We start from the raw sequence: 14,054 nt of genomic DNA on the forward strand, positions 1-14,054 counted from the left end.
CCCACTTCCCCATCTCAGCCCTAATGTGAAGTTCTCACAGTCGTGCTCCTCTTTGGGCTCCCCTTCTGGTTTCCTAGTCCAAGGGCTGCTCCCCAGTTCTCCTTTCTAGTGTATATACAGAGCTGGTTTTTTGAGGGATCCATGATCTCACCTTGAAAGCATCTCTTAAGCCCATTTTTGTTTGCTACCAGTAGGTATCATGGCTCTCTATTAACTAAAGCTGAGTTGTTCTCACTTCACCTGTGTCTACATGGTAGAGATACGTTAAATGATACTTGTTGTCATGTCCACAAATCATCTCTGTAGCTCATTTTGAAATATGATGGATGAAAAGTTCCTTAAATACTTGGTTGTGTTTATTCCAGTTTTCCGCACAGGAGTCAGGAACCTGGTTGTAGATGATGAAACCACTTCTAGCCTGCGGGTAAAATGGGACATTTCAGACAGCAGTGTGCAGCAGTTCAGGGTGACCTACCTGACTGCTCAAGGGGACCCTGCCGAAGAAGTGGTAGGAACGGTCTGTATAAATACAGCTGACTAGCAACTCCACAAATTTCCTGACTAACCAGGCTAACGAGACTATTTCCCGAGAGTAATGCAAACTTTACTGCCCATTTCTTCATTTCTCTGGAAACTAATGTTTTCACTTGATCCAAACTTAACAACTGGTCTCCTGATGACTTTCTGTCTCCGAAACGTGCTCCACATACAACCTGCTTTAAATTGATAAAGCATCTGAACCTTCTTTATCGCTTTGCTTCTGTCACGTTGACAACTTGTTAGAGCACAAAAATTGGGTCATAAATAGTCCATTATACACTTGTCTGTGTGTGTGGGTATATGTGTGTGTGTGTGTGTGTGTGTGTGAGTGAGTGTGTATATACTTTTGATATGTAAATTTTTAATATATAAACTTCTTTTATTTATTTATTTATTTTGGTTGTGTTGCATCTTTGTTGTTGCACGCGGGCTTTCTCTAGTTGCGGTGAGCAGGGGCTACTCTTTGTTGCAGTGCACAGGGCTTCTCATTGCGGTGGCTTCTCTTGTTGTGGAGCACGGGCTCTAGGCATACAGGCTCAGTAGTTGTGGCTCATAGGCTCTAGAGCACAGGCTCAGTAGTTGTGGCACTTGGGCTTAGTTGCTCCATGGCATGTGGGGTCTTCCCAGACCAGGGATTGCACCCGTTTCCCCTGCATTGGCAGGCAGATTCTTAACCACTGCAGCACCAGGGAAGTCCAATATATAAAATTCTATGTATATATACACATATATAACTTTTTTGCCCTTGGGAATCTGATTAAAAGTTTTTAAATGAAGCATAACTCAAAGGTCTTCTATATGCAGTTGAAGTGTTCCTAATGAAATGCCATCCATTAACAAATAGTTGTATTTTTCACTGACATTGACTCTCTTTGAGCAGATTTATAGTCATTTCTAATGTATTCTTAATCATGAGCGTCTCCCTGTGGGATTTAGATTTTTATGTGTTGAGTTTTCTTTAAGTTGTTTCATCTATATTTGTTTTTCTCTATTGAAAACCTGGGTAGACTCTTTTTTATTAAGAAATAAAGTGTCTTTATTTTTTAAAATTAAAAAAAAATTATACAGTTTTTAAAGGTTAGTTTCCATTTACAGCTATTACAAAATATTGGCTATATTCCCCATTTTGTATAATATATCCTTGAGCCTATCTTACACCCAATAGTTTGTGCCTCTAGCTCCCCACCTCCCCGCCTCTCCCCACTGGTAACTACCAGTTTGTTCTCTATATCTGTGAGTCTGCTTCTTTTTTGTTTTATTCACTAGTTTGTTGTATTTTTTAGATTCCACATATAAGTGATATCATACAGTATTTGTCTTTCTTTGTCTGACTTAGTTCACTTAGCATAATGCCCTCCAAGTCCATCCAAGTTGTCACAAATGGCAAGATTTCATTCTTTTTTATGGCTGAGTAATATTCCATTGTGTATATGTACCACATTTTATTTATCCATTCATTTGTTGATGGACGCTTATGTTGTTTCCATATCTTGGCAATTGTACGTAGTGCTGCTGTCAACATTGTGGTGCATGTATCTTTTTGAATTAGTGTTTTTGGAAAACTTGGGTACACTCTTAATCATGGCCTTCCCATGTTTTCTTTATTTACACCATACCATTCCTTTTATTCTAGAACCTGAAAATTGTTTCCTAGACACACTTCCCATCAGACCCAATAAATCCGGTTTGTATCCAAGAGAAATTTTTCCTTTTAGTTATGAATTATGCTTTATTTAGCTTCATTAGTTGCATTTCTTTCCCTCTGCTGCATTATATTTGTGACACTCTAGGAAAGAAATCTCCAAATACATTATTGTTCAAGAATAGCATTAATATCCTTTCTTCCTTTTCCTTACTTATAAAGCCTTTGGTGGCAAATTATTTGTATCTGTATGATATCAATACATAAACAATGGTTTGAGCTCAAGAGTCTCTCAGGAAAGTACTTAATTTCAAGCTGATGGATGAATCATTGTAGGACACAATGATAACACAATGGACAATAACCACGTCCACTGTGAATAACCAGAAGATCCATGAAATCGGTCTGGGAGTACTTTTGGAAAATTAATGGACACTTGAACAAAATAGGTTGAATTATAAATTCACTCGGATCATAGATTTCAAATAAGCCATGATTGGAAAATACAAAAAAATTAAAATTGTGCTTAGCCATGGTAACTAAAGATATAATTTGGATGTTTTATTTTCCCTGTTATTGCCCTCATATTTTAACTTAGTCCCTAAAATGAAACCCATAAAAACTTCCCAGAGTAAGAGTTTTGTTTTGGTTTTTGTTTCTACTCTTACCAAGAAACACATTAAGCTTCTTGCTAAATTATTCCCGCTAATTTTGAATGAGTTACAGTTTAATCTTGTGCACGCACTTATAAGCTATGCAAGGTAAAATAATAATAATATTTACTTTGGATTATCTCTAGATAATTATCCCTTTGCTAGTTTCTTTCATTTCACACTGTTTATTTTGAAACAAACTTGGACACCTAGATGAAGGAGAAAAGATCAAAAGTCTTCAATACACATGTGTCCCAGTTAAACAAACCCTTAATAAAAATGAAAAATATTGATAACTTTGATGGTGATTATTTACTGTGCAGAAATATTTTTGCTGCAAAGAAGAAAGTACTTTAGAATTCTTTAACTCTCAAGCCCCTATGGTGAATTCCAATGAAATTGGATTTGTTCACTCTTAATTTACAGGCATATTTTCAGGGACTCAACTGAGGAGTAATTGAGAATTTATATCTCAGTGTTTTATGAAATGTTACTACTATGTAAATGTAATGTATTATTATTACTGAAGACAGAAAGTGCATGCATCTAGATTTAGATTATAGAACCAACGTAGGTCAGGAACTTGAAGATCTATATTCACTCCCACACAGCAAATGCATATCTTAAATATTTTCCTTTTTTTTGTTTTTTTATTGAAGTATAATTGACTTACAATGTGTTAATTTCTGCTGTACAGCAAAGTGATTGAGTTATACATATATATATATTATATATACATTCTTTTTTTAAATATTCTTATCCATTATGGTTTATCATCCTAGTGCTATACAGTAGGACCTTGTTGTTTATCCATTATGTATATAATTGCTTCACCTGCTAACCCCAATCCCCCACTCGACCCCTCCCCCAACCCCTTCCCCTTGGCAACCACCAGTATGTTCTCAATGTCCGTGACTCTGTTTCTGTTTTGTAGACAGTTTCAACCAAATGAATATCTTAAAATAATGATGCAGGCAGGGAAAGACAGATGGCTAAAACATATTACAAAAGTGAGAAAGGAAATGTCTGGATAAGAGAAATGCCTCTTACCATGTTTCCAAATTTTCCTTAACTATAAAAGCTGATTAAATTTACCTGAGGAAATGATAAGCTAGAGTATTGAAGTTAGAGAATAGTATAGGTATATTTTAAACCAAAGTCAGGCTTTAATATATATAAAGCAAGGGGAATTAAATTTACTTTTCCAATTGAGGTTAAGTGAAGTATTTCTTTATTTTCTAAGTATAATCAAATCTACCAAATATTCCCAATAAAAAGCTTTTGAACTCTTAGAAAGTAAAACCCCCTGTCAAATATTTCATAAGGATTGACTTTCAACTCTGCTCAGAAATATGGAGACGTAGCAATGACATTGCCCTGAATTTTGTTGTCAGGGGAGGGAGGTCTCACATGTTTTTATTTGTGAAAGGCCAATCAGGATTCCAGGCTTTTCTAGAACCTACATGTAAAAATCTAAAACCATGTCCTGAATTCTGAGTTTCAAGAAATATTCTAGAGTAGGGAAACTCAGAATGTGGCTCAGTCTCCTACAAGATAAGTTCAGGTATTATGATTAAGCTTAGAAACGTTTACAGCAATCTGACATTGCTGGAACATCCAAGAATATGACTGTATTTTCTGGCGATTTTGTTTTACTGTATTTTATAAAAATATTGGTCGTCAGGGACTGGGATTAAAACATAATGGCACTAGCCATACCTAGTCTTTCACCATAGAAGGCATGAAAATCACTGTCTAGAAACGGAACTTTCTAAGACAGGAACAAACTGAGATATGGGGAATCCTCTTTCTACTGTGGAAACAGCTTGCTGGATGGGATCCAGGCTGTTCTGAAGAGCTCTGGACAATAATGGAGCCAGACATGAAGTTGCATTTCTAAAAAAATTAAAAACATGAAGTTCACTGGTTAGATTTGCTCCTCATTTACCCATGAGCATCTTTTATAGAATTGTTTTCTCAACAAAACCACCATCTGCTATGACCTGTAGCATCTGTTTTTAGTGGACACCTATCTTTTTTTTTTTAACTTTATTCGAGTATAGTTGATTTACACTGTTGTGTTAGTTTCAGGTGTACAGCAAAGTGATTCAATTATACATATACATATGTTTATTCTTTTTTAGATTCTTTTCCCATATAGGTTATTACAGAATGTTAAGTAGAGTTCCCTGTGCTATACAGTAAGTCCTTGTTGGTTATCTATTTTATATATAGTAGTGTATGTATGTTAATCTGAAGCTCCTAATTTATCCCTTCCCCCCTGCATGTTTCCTCTTTGGTAACCATAAGTTTGTTTTCGAAATCTGTGAGTCTTTCTATTTTGTAAATAGGTTCATTTATATTATTTTAAAAAATTGATTCCACATATGAGTTATATCATATAATATTTGTCTTTCTCTGTCTGACTTCACTTAGTATGATAATCTCTAGGCCCATCCATGTTGCTGCAAATGGCATTATTTCATTCTTTTTTATGGCTGAGTAATATTCCGTTATATATATGTACCACATCCTCTTTATCCATTCTTCTGTCGATGGACATTTAGGTTGCTTCCATGTCCTGGCTATTGTAAATAGTGCTGCAATGAACATTGGAGGGCATGTATCTTTTTGAATTATGGTTTTATCTGGATATATGCCAAGGAGTGGGATTGCTGGATCATATGGTAGCTCTATTTTCAGTTTTTTAAGAAACCTCCATACTGTTCTCCATAGTGGTTGAACCAATTTACATTCCCAATAACACTTTGGGAGGGTTCCCTTTTCTCCACACCCTCTCCAGCACTTATTACTAGTAGATTTCTTGATGATGGCCATTCTGACAGGTGTGAGGTGATACCTTATTGTAGTTTTGATTTGCATTTCTCTAATAATTAGTGATGTTGAGCCTTTTTTTATGTGCTATTCAGCCATCTGTATGTCTTTTTTTGGAGAAGTGTATATTTAGATCTTCTGAGTGAGCACCTATCTTTACCTTGCTTTGTGCAAACAAGCAGAGGTCAAGTAAAAGGAACTTTGTATGCCCAAGAGGAGGTTTACATTTTATTCTTGGGAATGAGTATCATTAAGATAAAGAGGTTTGCGTAGAGCAGTCAGGTGGAATAGAGGGCAGTGATTTAAAAAAGGCTCGGGAGGGCTTCCCTGGTGGCACAGTGGTTGAGAGTCCGCCTGCTGATGCAGGGGACACGGGTTCGTGCCCCGGTCCAGAAAGATCCCACAAGCCGTGGAGCGGCTAGGCCCATGAGCCATGGCCACTGAGCCTGCGCGTCCGGAGCCTGTGCTCTGCAACGGGAGAGGCCACAACAGTGAGAGGCCCGCGTACCACAAGAAACAAACAAACAATAAAAGGCTCGGGCCAGATATTCAGGATTTCAATATGGCTTTTTTTTTTAACCCAATAGCTATGTGGGTCTCAGTTTCCCCATCTGTAAAATGAGTGTAATCATACTTCTTACCTCAAAAGGTTGTGGTGAAGAGTAACTGAATTACTACGTTAGAATACTTAGAGTAGTACTTGGCAGATAATAGCAGCTGGCTAAATGAGGGCTATTATTATAAACCACAGCAACTACTACCTGGCAAGCTAAAAATGAGCCCTCCAGAATGGTCCCATTGCTTTTCAGTACCCTACAGGCTAAATTTGATTGGTTCCAAGGCCGTGTGCTTCTCAGTTTGAGGGATGACCTTATTTAAGGAACATCATCATGGGTGGTTTGCTAGGCAGACCGCTTGGAACAAATGCCCAGGCTCTGGGTTCCAGAGGGTTATATTGAAAAGAAATGCCCCAAAGGAAGCTGCATAGATAGCCTAAGACAAGACAGGGCAACCACAGTTCTTTCTTTACAAGTTCTTAATGCCAGGGATATCTAACTCATTTTAGAATAAAACAGAGCTCCTTTTATAAAATCTTCCTCCCAGGACTACATCAGTACCATCTTGTGTATTTCAATGTCGTTTCACATGAGGAGCAAAATCATATTAATCTAATATAAATCACTTAATTTAGACTTCCTTTTTCATATTAAAAAAACACACTGCTTTTAAAGCTTAGCAATATCTTAGCAACAGCTGCTTCTGAGTTCAACTCGAGGCTTTCGAGGGCTTATTCCATGATTTATAGGTTCCTCCCCTCATCCAGAAGTAGACAGCATGCCCTTTGCCTGCTGGCGTTTTACCCAGCTCTTGAATCCAAAAGCATCTCCAGCTGTCCCAGTCTTGTGACTCCCTTAAATGCGTTTGGGTCAGTTCTTACAACCTAGCATTTTTTCCAACCATGATTAAGTCTTTTAAATGGCCCAGAGATGTGCCAGCATCTAACTGCTGAAGCCTAGGCAGAAAGTTTTGTGGTTTTAGTATTGAGAACATGTGGCTTTTCTGGTCCACATATTCTTTTAGAGATGCCAGGATTTGCACTGCTGAGCCACATGGAACATTGCACTGATGCTTGAGTGGTGTCCACCCCATCACTGCATTTTATTTTTTGCAGCCTTTAGAGTCAGAGGCATGGTGATTTCAGATTGAGGAAGACATCTCCTTTCAGAAATAAAAAAGCTGCGACATTTTTTAGTGTCATTGGTAAATATCTTTCAACTCAGAAATCTTGGATTTAATGTGTGGTAATGTTGTTCTTGGCTAGCATCCAACCTTTTCTAAAATACTGGGATTAGACGATCTCTGAAAGGGAAAGAATGGAAGGCTGAATTTTCAAGAGGATTTTAAATAGAATCAAATATGATATGCGGGCTAGCTTATAGAATGAACACTCCTAAGCCATAAACACCTGCTTTCCAAAAGGAAGATTATTCTCTCTTCTGGCTGCTTTACAAATACTGAAAAGATGTTGAGAGAAGACTACCCCTTTGGGCTTAAGAGCTTCAAATTTAAGCCTTCTGTATTAGTGATTAGAAACTAAGGGGTGTTCTGAGGGGAATTTCAGAGAGAAATGCTTTTGCATGGATGTCCTTCTTTCTTATCATCACCCTCCAAGCACATCTCCTTGCTTCTAATTATTTCAACGTGCCTATAGTCCCACCACGTTAGTAGAGCAGCAGGAATGAAAGTCTTACTAAGACCACGGTCCTTTGCTTTTCTCTTCAGGTTATGGTGCCTGGAAGCCAGAACAATCTCCTTCTGAAGAATCTGCTTTCCGATACTGAATACAAAGTCACAGTGACTCCCATTTACGATGATGGAGAAGGGGTCAGTGTCTCTGCCCCTGGAAAAACTTGTGAGTGAAGCTTTCCCCCTGTGGTCACTAGGTGACTAATTAGGTGAAAATGCTTGTCCGGTGTAATGCAGCCCGCCCGGGTAGCCGCAGTGCAGCGGGGTGAAAAGAGCAAAAACGATTTGGAGAGAGAAAATCCGTTGGAATTCTGTCTTCACACATTCAAGCTGCGTGACTTTGAGCAAGTTGTTTCACTGCTCTGGGCTTCCGTTTTCTTGTCTCTAAAACCTAAGACTTAAAAAACAACTACATCTTGCTCCTCCAGCATCTAATTCATCCCAAGTCCTGCTGAGTCTCTAAAATACATTCTACGTGCCTATCCACTTTAACTTCATCTAACTGCTCCACCCCAACCAAGCCACACTCTCCCACTCGAATGAGTTTTCCTGCTTCCATTCTTGGATCCTTTATTCTCCTCACAGCAGCCTGAGAAGCTTTTTAAAAGATAAATGATCTCATGTCACACCTCCATTTCAGGCCACCCAACAGCTTCCCATTGTACTCGGGATAAAATCTAACGTCCTTCCCACGGCCCTACAAGGCCCTAGGTGACCTGGACCCTGCCTGCTCTTTGATCTCCTCTCCTGACAATTCCCTCAGCCATACCTCCTTTCCTGCTTTTCACTGAACTATTTATTTATTTATTTATTTATTTATTTATTTATATTTATTTATTTGCCGTACATGGGCCTCTCACTGTTGTGCTCCCGTTGCGGAGCACAGGCTCTGGACACGCAGGCTCAGCAGCCATGGCTCACGGGCCCAGCCGCTCTGCGGCATGTGGCATCTTCCCGGACCGGGGCACGAACCCTTGTCGCCTGCATCGGCAGGCGGACTCTCAACCACTGCGCCATCAGGGAAGCCCTTCACTGGACTTTTTAAGCTTGTTTCTTCCTTAGAACCTATGCACTAGCCATTCCTTCCGTAGGAAATATCCTTTCCCAGATGTTTGCTTTTCTGGCTTTTTCTTGTCATTTTGGTCTCAGCTCAATGTCACCTGCTCAGGCTTTTCTGAGCAACCATGCAAAGTAGCTCCCACCCTTTCTGATATCATCCTGGGTTGTTTTTGTTTTTGCTTTGTTTTTTGTTTTTGGTCATGTCATGGCCCTATTTGCTATCTGATATTTTCTTGTTTACTCATGTATTTGTTCACTGTCTGTCTCCCATCCCTGGAGAGCAGCATCATGAGTGCCCAGGACCTCACCTGTACTGTCATCTCTGCATACCAAGCTCCTACAGTGCTGTGTGGCACAGAGAAGGCAGCACAGAATGTGTGTTGTAGATGTCTTGGCCATGATGACCAAGTGAGAAGCATGCATGAAAATGCGTGGTCAGAGCACCACAGACTCTAAGTTGTCTTCATTACTGTTGTGATTGTACTTGCATGAAGACGACCCCAGAACCTGGTGCCTTAAAACAGCAACCATTTTATTGTATTGCTTGATTTTTTGGGTCAGGAATTTAGGCAAGCCTTGCTGGAAAATCCTTCTGTTTCATGTAGTATTGACCACAGTTACCTGGTGGCTGGGTTGGTCTGGAGGGTCCAAAGCAACTTTACCCACATGCCCGGCATCTTGGTGAGATGCCCAGAGGCTGGGTCCCTTCATGTCATTTTAGCATGTTTCCATGTGGTCTTTCCAGCAGGACAGTCATGGTTTTACATGATGACTCAGGACTCTAAGAGCAAGAGTTCCAAGAGGTGGAAAGTGGAAACTGTCAGGACAGTTAAGGGCTATGCTTGGAACTAGTACAATGTCATTTCTGCTGTCGTCTGTTGGTCAAGGTGGTCATAGAACCCAATTCAAAGAGAGCATCATACCTTCCACCTCTCAATGGGAGGAAGGTCAAAAAACCTGTGCTGATCTTCAATCTACCACAATTACTAACTGTGTGTGTTATGTGTGATTACGTGCAGAATGGTAGCAAGGGCTGAATTCTCTACCTGGGCACCTAAGTATGGATTTTTAAATTAAGAATAAAAGTTATTAAAATTCTGTAGCTGCAAAACCCAAAGTCCTGACTCTGCTCAGCTGAGCAAATGGGTATGAGCCCCTCCTTCGACAGTATTGGCATCTCCCCCTCCTCCCCATGCCCATGCTATGAGGGCCTCCACCCATGCTCACACCAAGCCTGCACAGTTTGCTAAATATCATCCAGATCAGAATATTAGGAGCCACATGAGCTGCTATGGTTATTTCCTTAGGGGTCATGTAGAAGGAGAGAAGGAAAGGGAAGAGCAGAGCAGTGGGACAGCACCAACTCTTCATTTCACTTTTCCCATATGTTGGCATATTGATTTGATCAGCATATTGGCATTTCTAGCATCTTTTGGTATTTTGCTGCTAAATAAATGGTTGAGAACCACAGATTTAAACAGCAATTTAAGAAGAAAAGAAGTAGTATTCATCTAACATTTATGAAGCATCCACCATGTGCTTTTTTTTTTAAACATCTTTATTGGAGTATAATTGCTTTATAATGGTGTGGTAGTTTCTGCTGTATAACAAAGTGAATCAGTTATACATATACATATGTCCCCATATCTCTTTCCTCTTTCAACTCCCTCCCTCCCACCCTCCCTATCCCACCCCTCTAGGTGGTCACAGAGCACCGAGCTGATCTCCCTGTGCTATGTGGCTGCTTCCCACTAGTTATCTATTTTACATTTGGTAGTGTATACATGTCCATGCCACTCTCTCACTTCGTCCCAGCTTCCCCTTCCCCATGTCCTCAAGTCCATTCTCTACGTCTGTGTCTTTATTCCTGTCCTGCACCTAGGTTCTTCAGAACCATTTTTCTTTTTTTAGATTCCATATATATGTGTTAGCATACAGTATTTATTTTTCTCTTTCTGACTTACTTCACTCTGTATGACAGACTCTAGGTCCATCCACCTCACTACAAATAACTCAATTTCGTTTCTTTTTACGGCTGAGAAATATTCCACTGTATATATATACCACATCTTCTTTACCCATTCATCTGCCGCTGGACACTTAGGTTTCTTCCATGTCCTGGCTATTGTAAGTAGAGCTGCAATGAAAATTGTGTTACATGACTCCTCTTGAATTATGGTTTTCTCAGGGTATATGCCCAGTAGTGGGATTGCTGTGTTGTATGGTAGTTCTATTTTTAGTTTTTCAAGGAACCTCTATACTGTTCTCCATAGTGGCTGTATCAATTTACATTCCCACCAGCAGTGCAAGAGGGTTCCCTTTTCTCCACACCCTCTCCAGCATTTATTGTTTGTAGATTTTTTAATGATGGCCATTCTGACTAGTGTGAGGTGATACCTCATTGTAGTTTTGATTTGCATTTCTCTAATGATTAGTGATGTTGAGCATCCTTTTATGTGTTTGTTGGCAATCTGTATATCTTCTTTGGAGAAATGTCTATTTAGGTCTTCTGCCCATTTTTAGATTGGGTTGTTTTTTTTTTTTTTGATATTGAGCTGTATGAGCTGCTTGTAAATTTTGGAGATTAATCCTTTGTCAGTTGCTTCATTTGCAAATATTTTCTCCCATTCTGAAGGTTGTCTTTTTGTCTTGTTTATGTTTTCCTTTGCTATGCAAAAGGTTTTAAGTTTCATTAGGTCCCATTTGTTTATTTTTGTTTTTATTTTCATTACTCTAGGAGGTGGGTCAAAAAGGATCTTGCTGTGATTTATGTCATAGAGTGTTCTGCCTATGTTTTCCTCTAAGAATTTTATAGTGTCTGGCCTTACATTTAGGTCTTTAATCCATTTTGAGTTTATTTTTGTGTATGGTGTTAAGGAGTGTTCTAATTTCACTGTTTAGAAATTAATTTAGCTGTCCAGTTTTCCCAGCACCTTTTCTTTTGAAGAGGCTGTCTTTTCTCCATTGTGTATTCTTGCCTCCTTTATCAAAGATAAGGTGACCACATGTGCATGGGTTTATCTCTCGGCTTTCTCTCCTGTTCCATTGATCTATATTTATGTTTTGTGCCAGTACCATATTGTCTTGATTACTGTAGCTTTGTAGTATAGTCTGAAGTCCGGGAGCCTGATTCTTCCAGCTCTGTTTGTCTTTCTCAAGATTGCTTTGGCTATTCACGGTCTTTTATGTTTCCGTACAAATGCTACCAGAAAACTACTAGAGCTAATCAATGAATTTGGTAAAGTAGCAAGATACAAAAGTAATGTACAGAAATCTCTTGCATTCCTATACACTAATGATGAAAAATCTGAAAGAGAAATTAAGGAAGCACTCCCATTTACCACTGCAACAAACAGAATAAAATACCTAGGAATAAACCTACCCAAGGAGAAAAAAGATCTGTATACAGAAAAGTATAAGACACTGATGAAAGAAATTAAAGGTGATACAAACAGATGGAGAGATATACCATGTTCTTGGATTGGAAAAATCAACATTGTGAAAATGACTATACTACCCAAAGCAATCTACCATGTGCTTTTAAATGTAAATTAAAAAAAAAAAAAAGCAGGCAAGAGTGGTTTAAACGTAGCATAGTAAATTCTGCTCTTCAGAGTTGGTTTTGGATTGTGTTATTTAACACTCTAAAGTTCCATAAAATTACCTTAAATCCACCACTGCTGGGGGGAGGGGAGGAAGGCAGTGGGAAGGCAAAGGGGCTCCATCATGGCTGATGACCTGGACTCGAAGATTTACTTTTAACTTTCACATGTTAAAAAGTAGCATAATTTGTATATGTGAGTTCTAAAAAATACAAGAAAGTAGTGAATATAACATAAAAGAAGCAATCTCACAGGTATAGAGAACAAACTAGTGGTTACCAGTGGTGCACGGGGGGAAAGTAAGGGTGAGGAGGTGAGAGGTGCAAAATATTGGGTGTAAGATAGGCTTAAGGATGTCTTATAGAACAAGGGGAATACAGCCACTATTTTGTAATAACTGTAAATGAAAAGTAACCTTTAAAAATTGTATAAAAATTAAAAAAGTTTAAAATAACATAATTTGTAAGAGAGTTCCATGATACACTCACACAAATAAAAGCTATTTAAAGACTATTACTATAGAAATGTGACTTAAACTTCATTATGGAAATACTATCACATTTAACAGTATCTTTACAGTATCTTTATTTCAGAGTGTGTTCTTTGAAATAAGTTTGGATGGTCCACTCTTTTTAAGCAGTGGTCAACATAACTAAATTCTCTCAACAACAAAGTGATAATGATAATGATAATATCCATCAATATTCACAATATTTTACAAGGGTCCTTCATATAAATGGCTTTAACGTTTTGAGAAAAAATTGATGGATGATTATATAAAGTTTCAAAAAATATAGGTAATGTGAAGATGAAAGCAAAAAATCATCAGCATCTTACCTCTGAGAATTACCATCATTACTATTATCTAATCATCCTTGATACGGCTGTACGAACATCCTTTGACAGTGAAACAGAGTGGTGTGTCAACAGAAATTTTTTAATAAACACTACTCAATTCAGTTTTACTTAAAAGTAACTGAAGAAGAAGGAACCCAAATTTCATTGAATGAACCACTGATCTTCAGAAAAAAGTGTTTTACCACAAGAGCAATTATTTTCTATTATTTAATATTTAACACAACCATGGATTCTCAAAGGGTTCTTACCATGTGTTTTAGTACATTTCCCTTGTAAGTATTTTTAAAATTGTGGGAAGATATCTTAGATTTTGTTAACCACAGGGTAGGTTGTAAAGATGGAAACCACACTAAACCCCCTTTTTTCATTTTCCTTCCTGCCCAGTGCCACCCTCTGGTCCCCAAAACTTACAGGTTTCAGAAGAATGGTATAACAGATTGCGTATTACATGGGATCCTCCATCTTCTCCTGTAAAAGGCTATAGGATTGTCTACAAACCTGTCAGTGGTAAGTCATGCTTTTTAAAAAAATATTGTCTTTCAAGACAGGTTATTTTTGTTTTTACTTTCTATCTTTGGTTTCATCTTTGGCTTTAAGAAATGGGAAGAGTCTCTTACA

The 14,054-nt window shown here is 38.4% G+C and overlaps 1 protein-coding gene across 3 annotated transcripts in view; it reads left to right on the forward strand.

Annotated features, from left to right (window-relative positions):
• Window positions 1-14,054, forward strand: part of COL14A1 (collagen type XIV alpha 1 chain) — a 238,638-nt gene that overhangs the window by 101,402 nt on the left and 123,182 nt on the right. For 2 of the 3 annotated variants that reach the window (XM_060115534.1, XM_060115536.1), the window contains exons 19-21: window positions 366-517; window positions 7,954-8,083; window positions 13,821-13,943. In XM_060115534.1, the coding sequence (XP_059971517.1) occupies window positions 366-517; window positions 7,954-8,083; window positions 13,821-13,943 (405 nt within the window). The remainder of the gene's footprint in view (window positions 1-365; window positions 518-7,953; window positions 8,084-13,820; window positions 13,944-14,054) is intronic. The other variant, XM_060115535.1, reaches the window with a different exon arrangement.

This window comes from Mesoplodon densirostris, chromosome 13, assembly GCF_025265405.1.
Source record: "Mesoplodon densirostris isolate mMesDen1 chromosome 13, mMesDen1 primary haplotype, whole genome shotgun sequence".
NCBI lineage: Eukaryota > Metazoa > Chordata > Mammalia > Artiodactyla > Ziphiidae > Mesoplodon > Mesoplodon densirostris.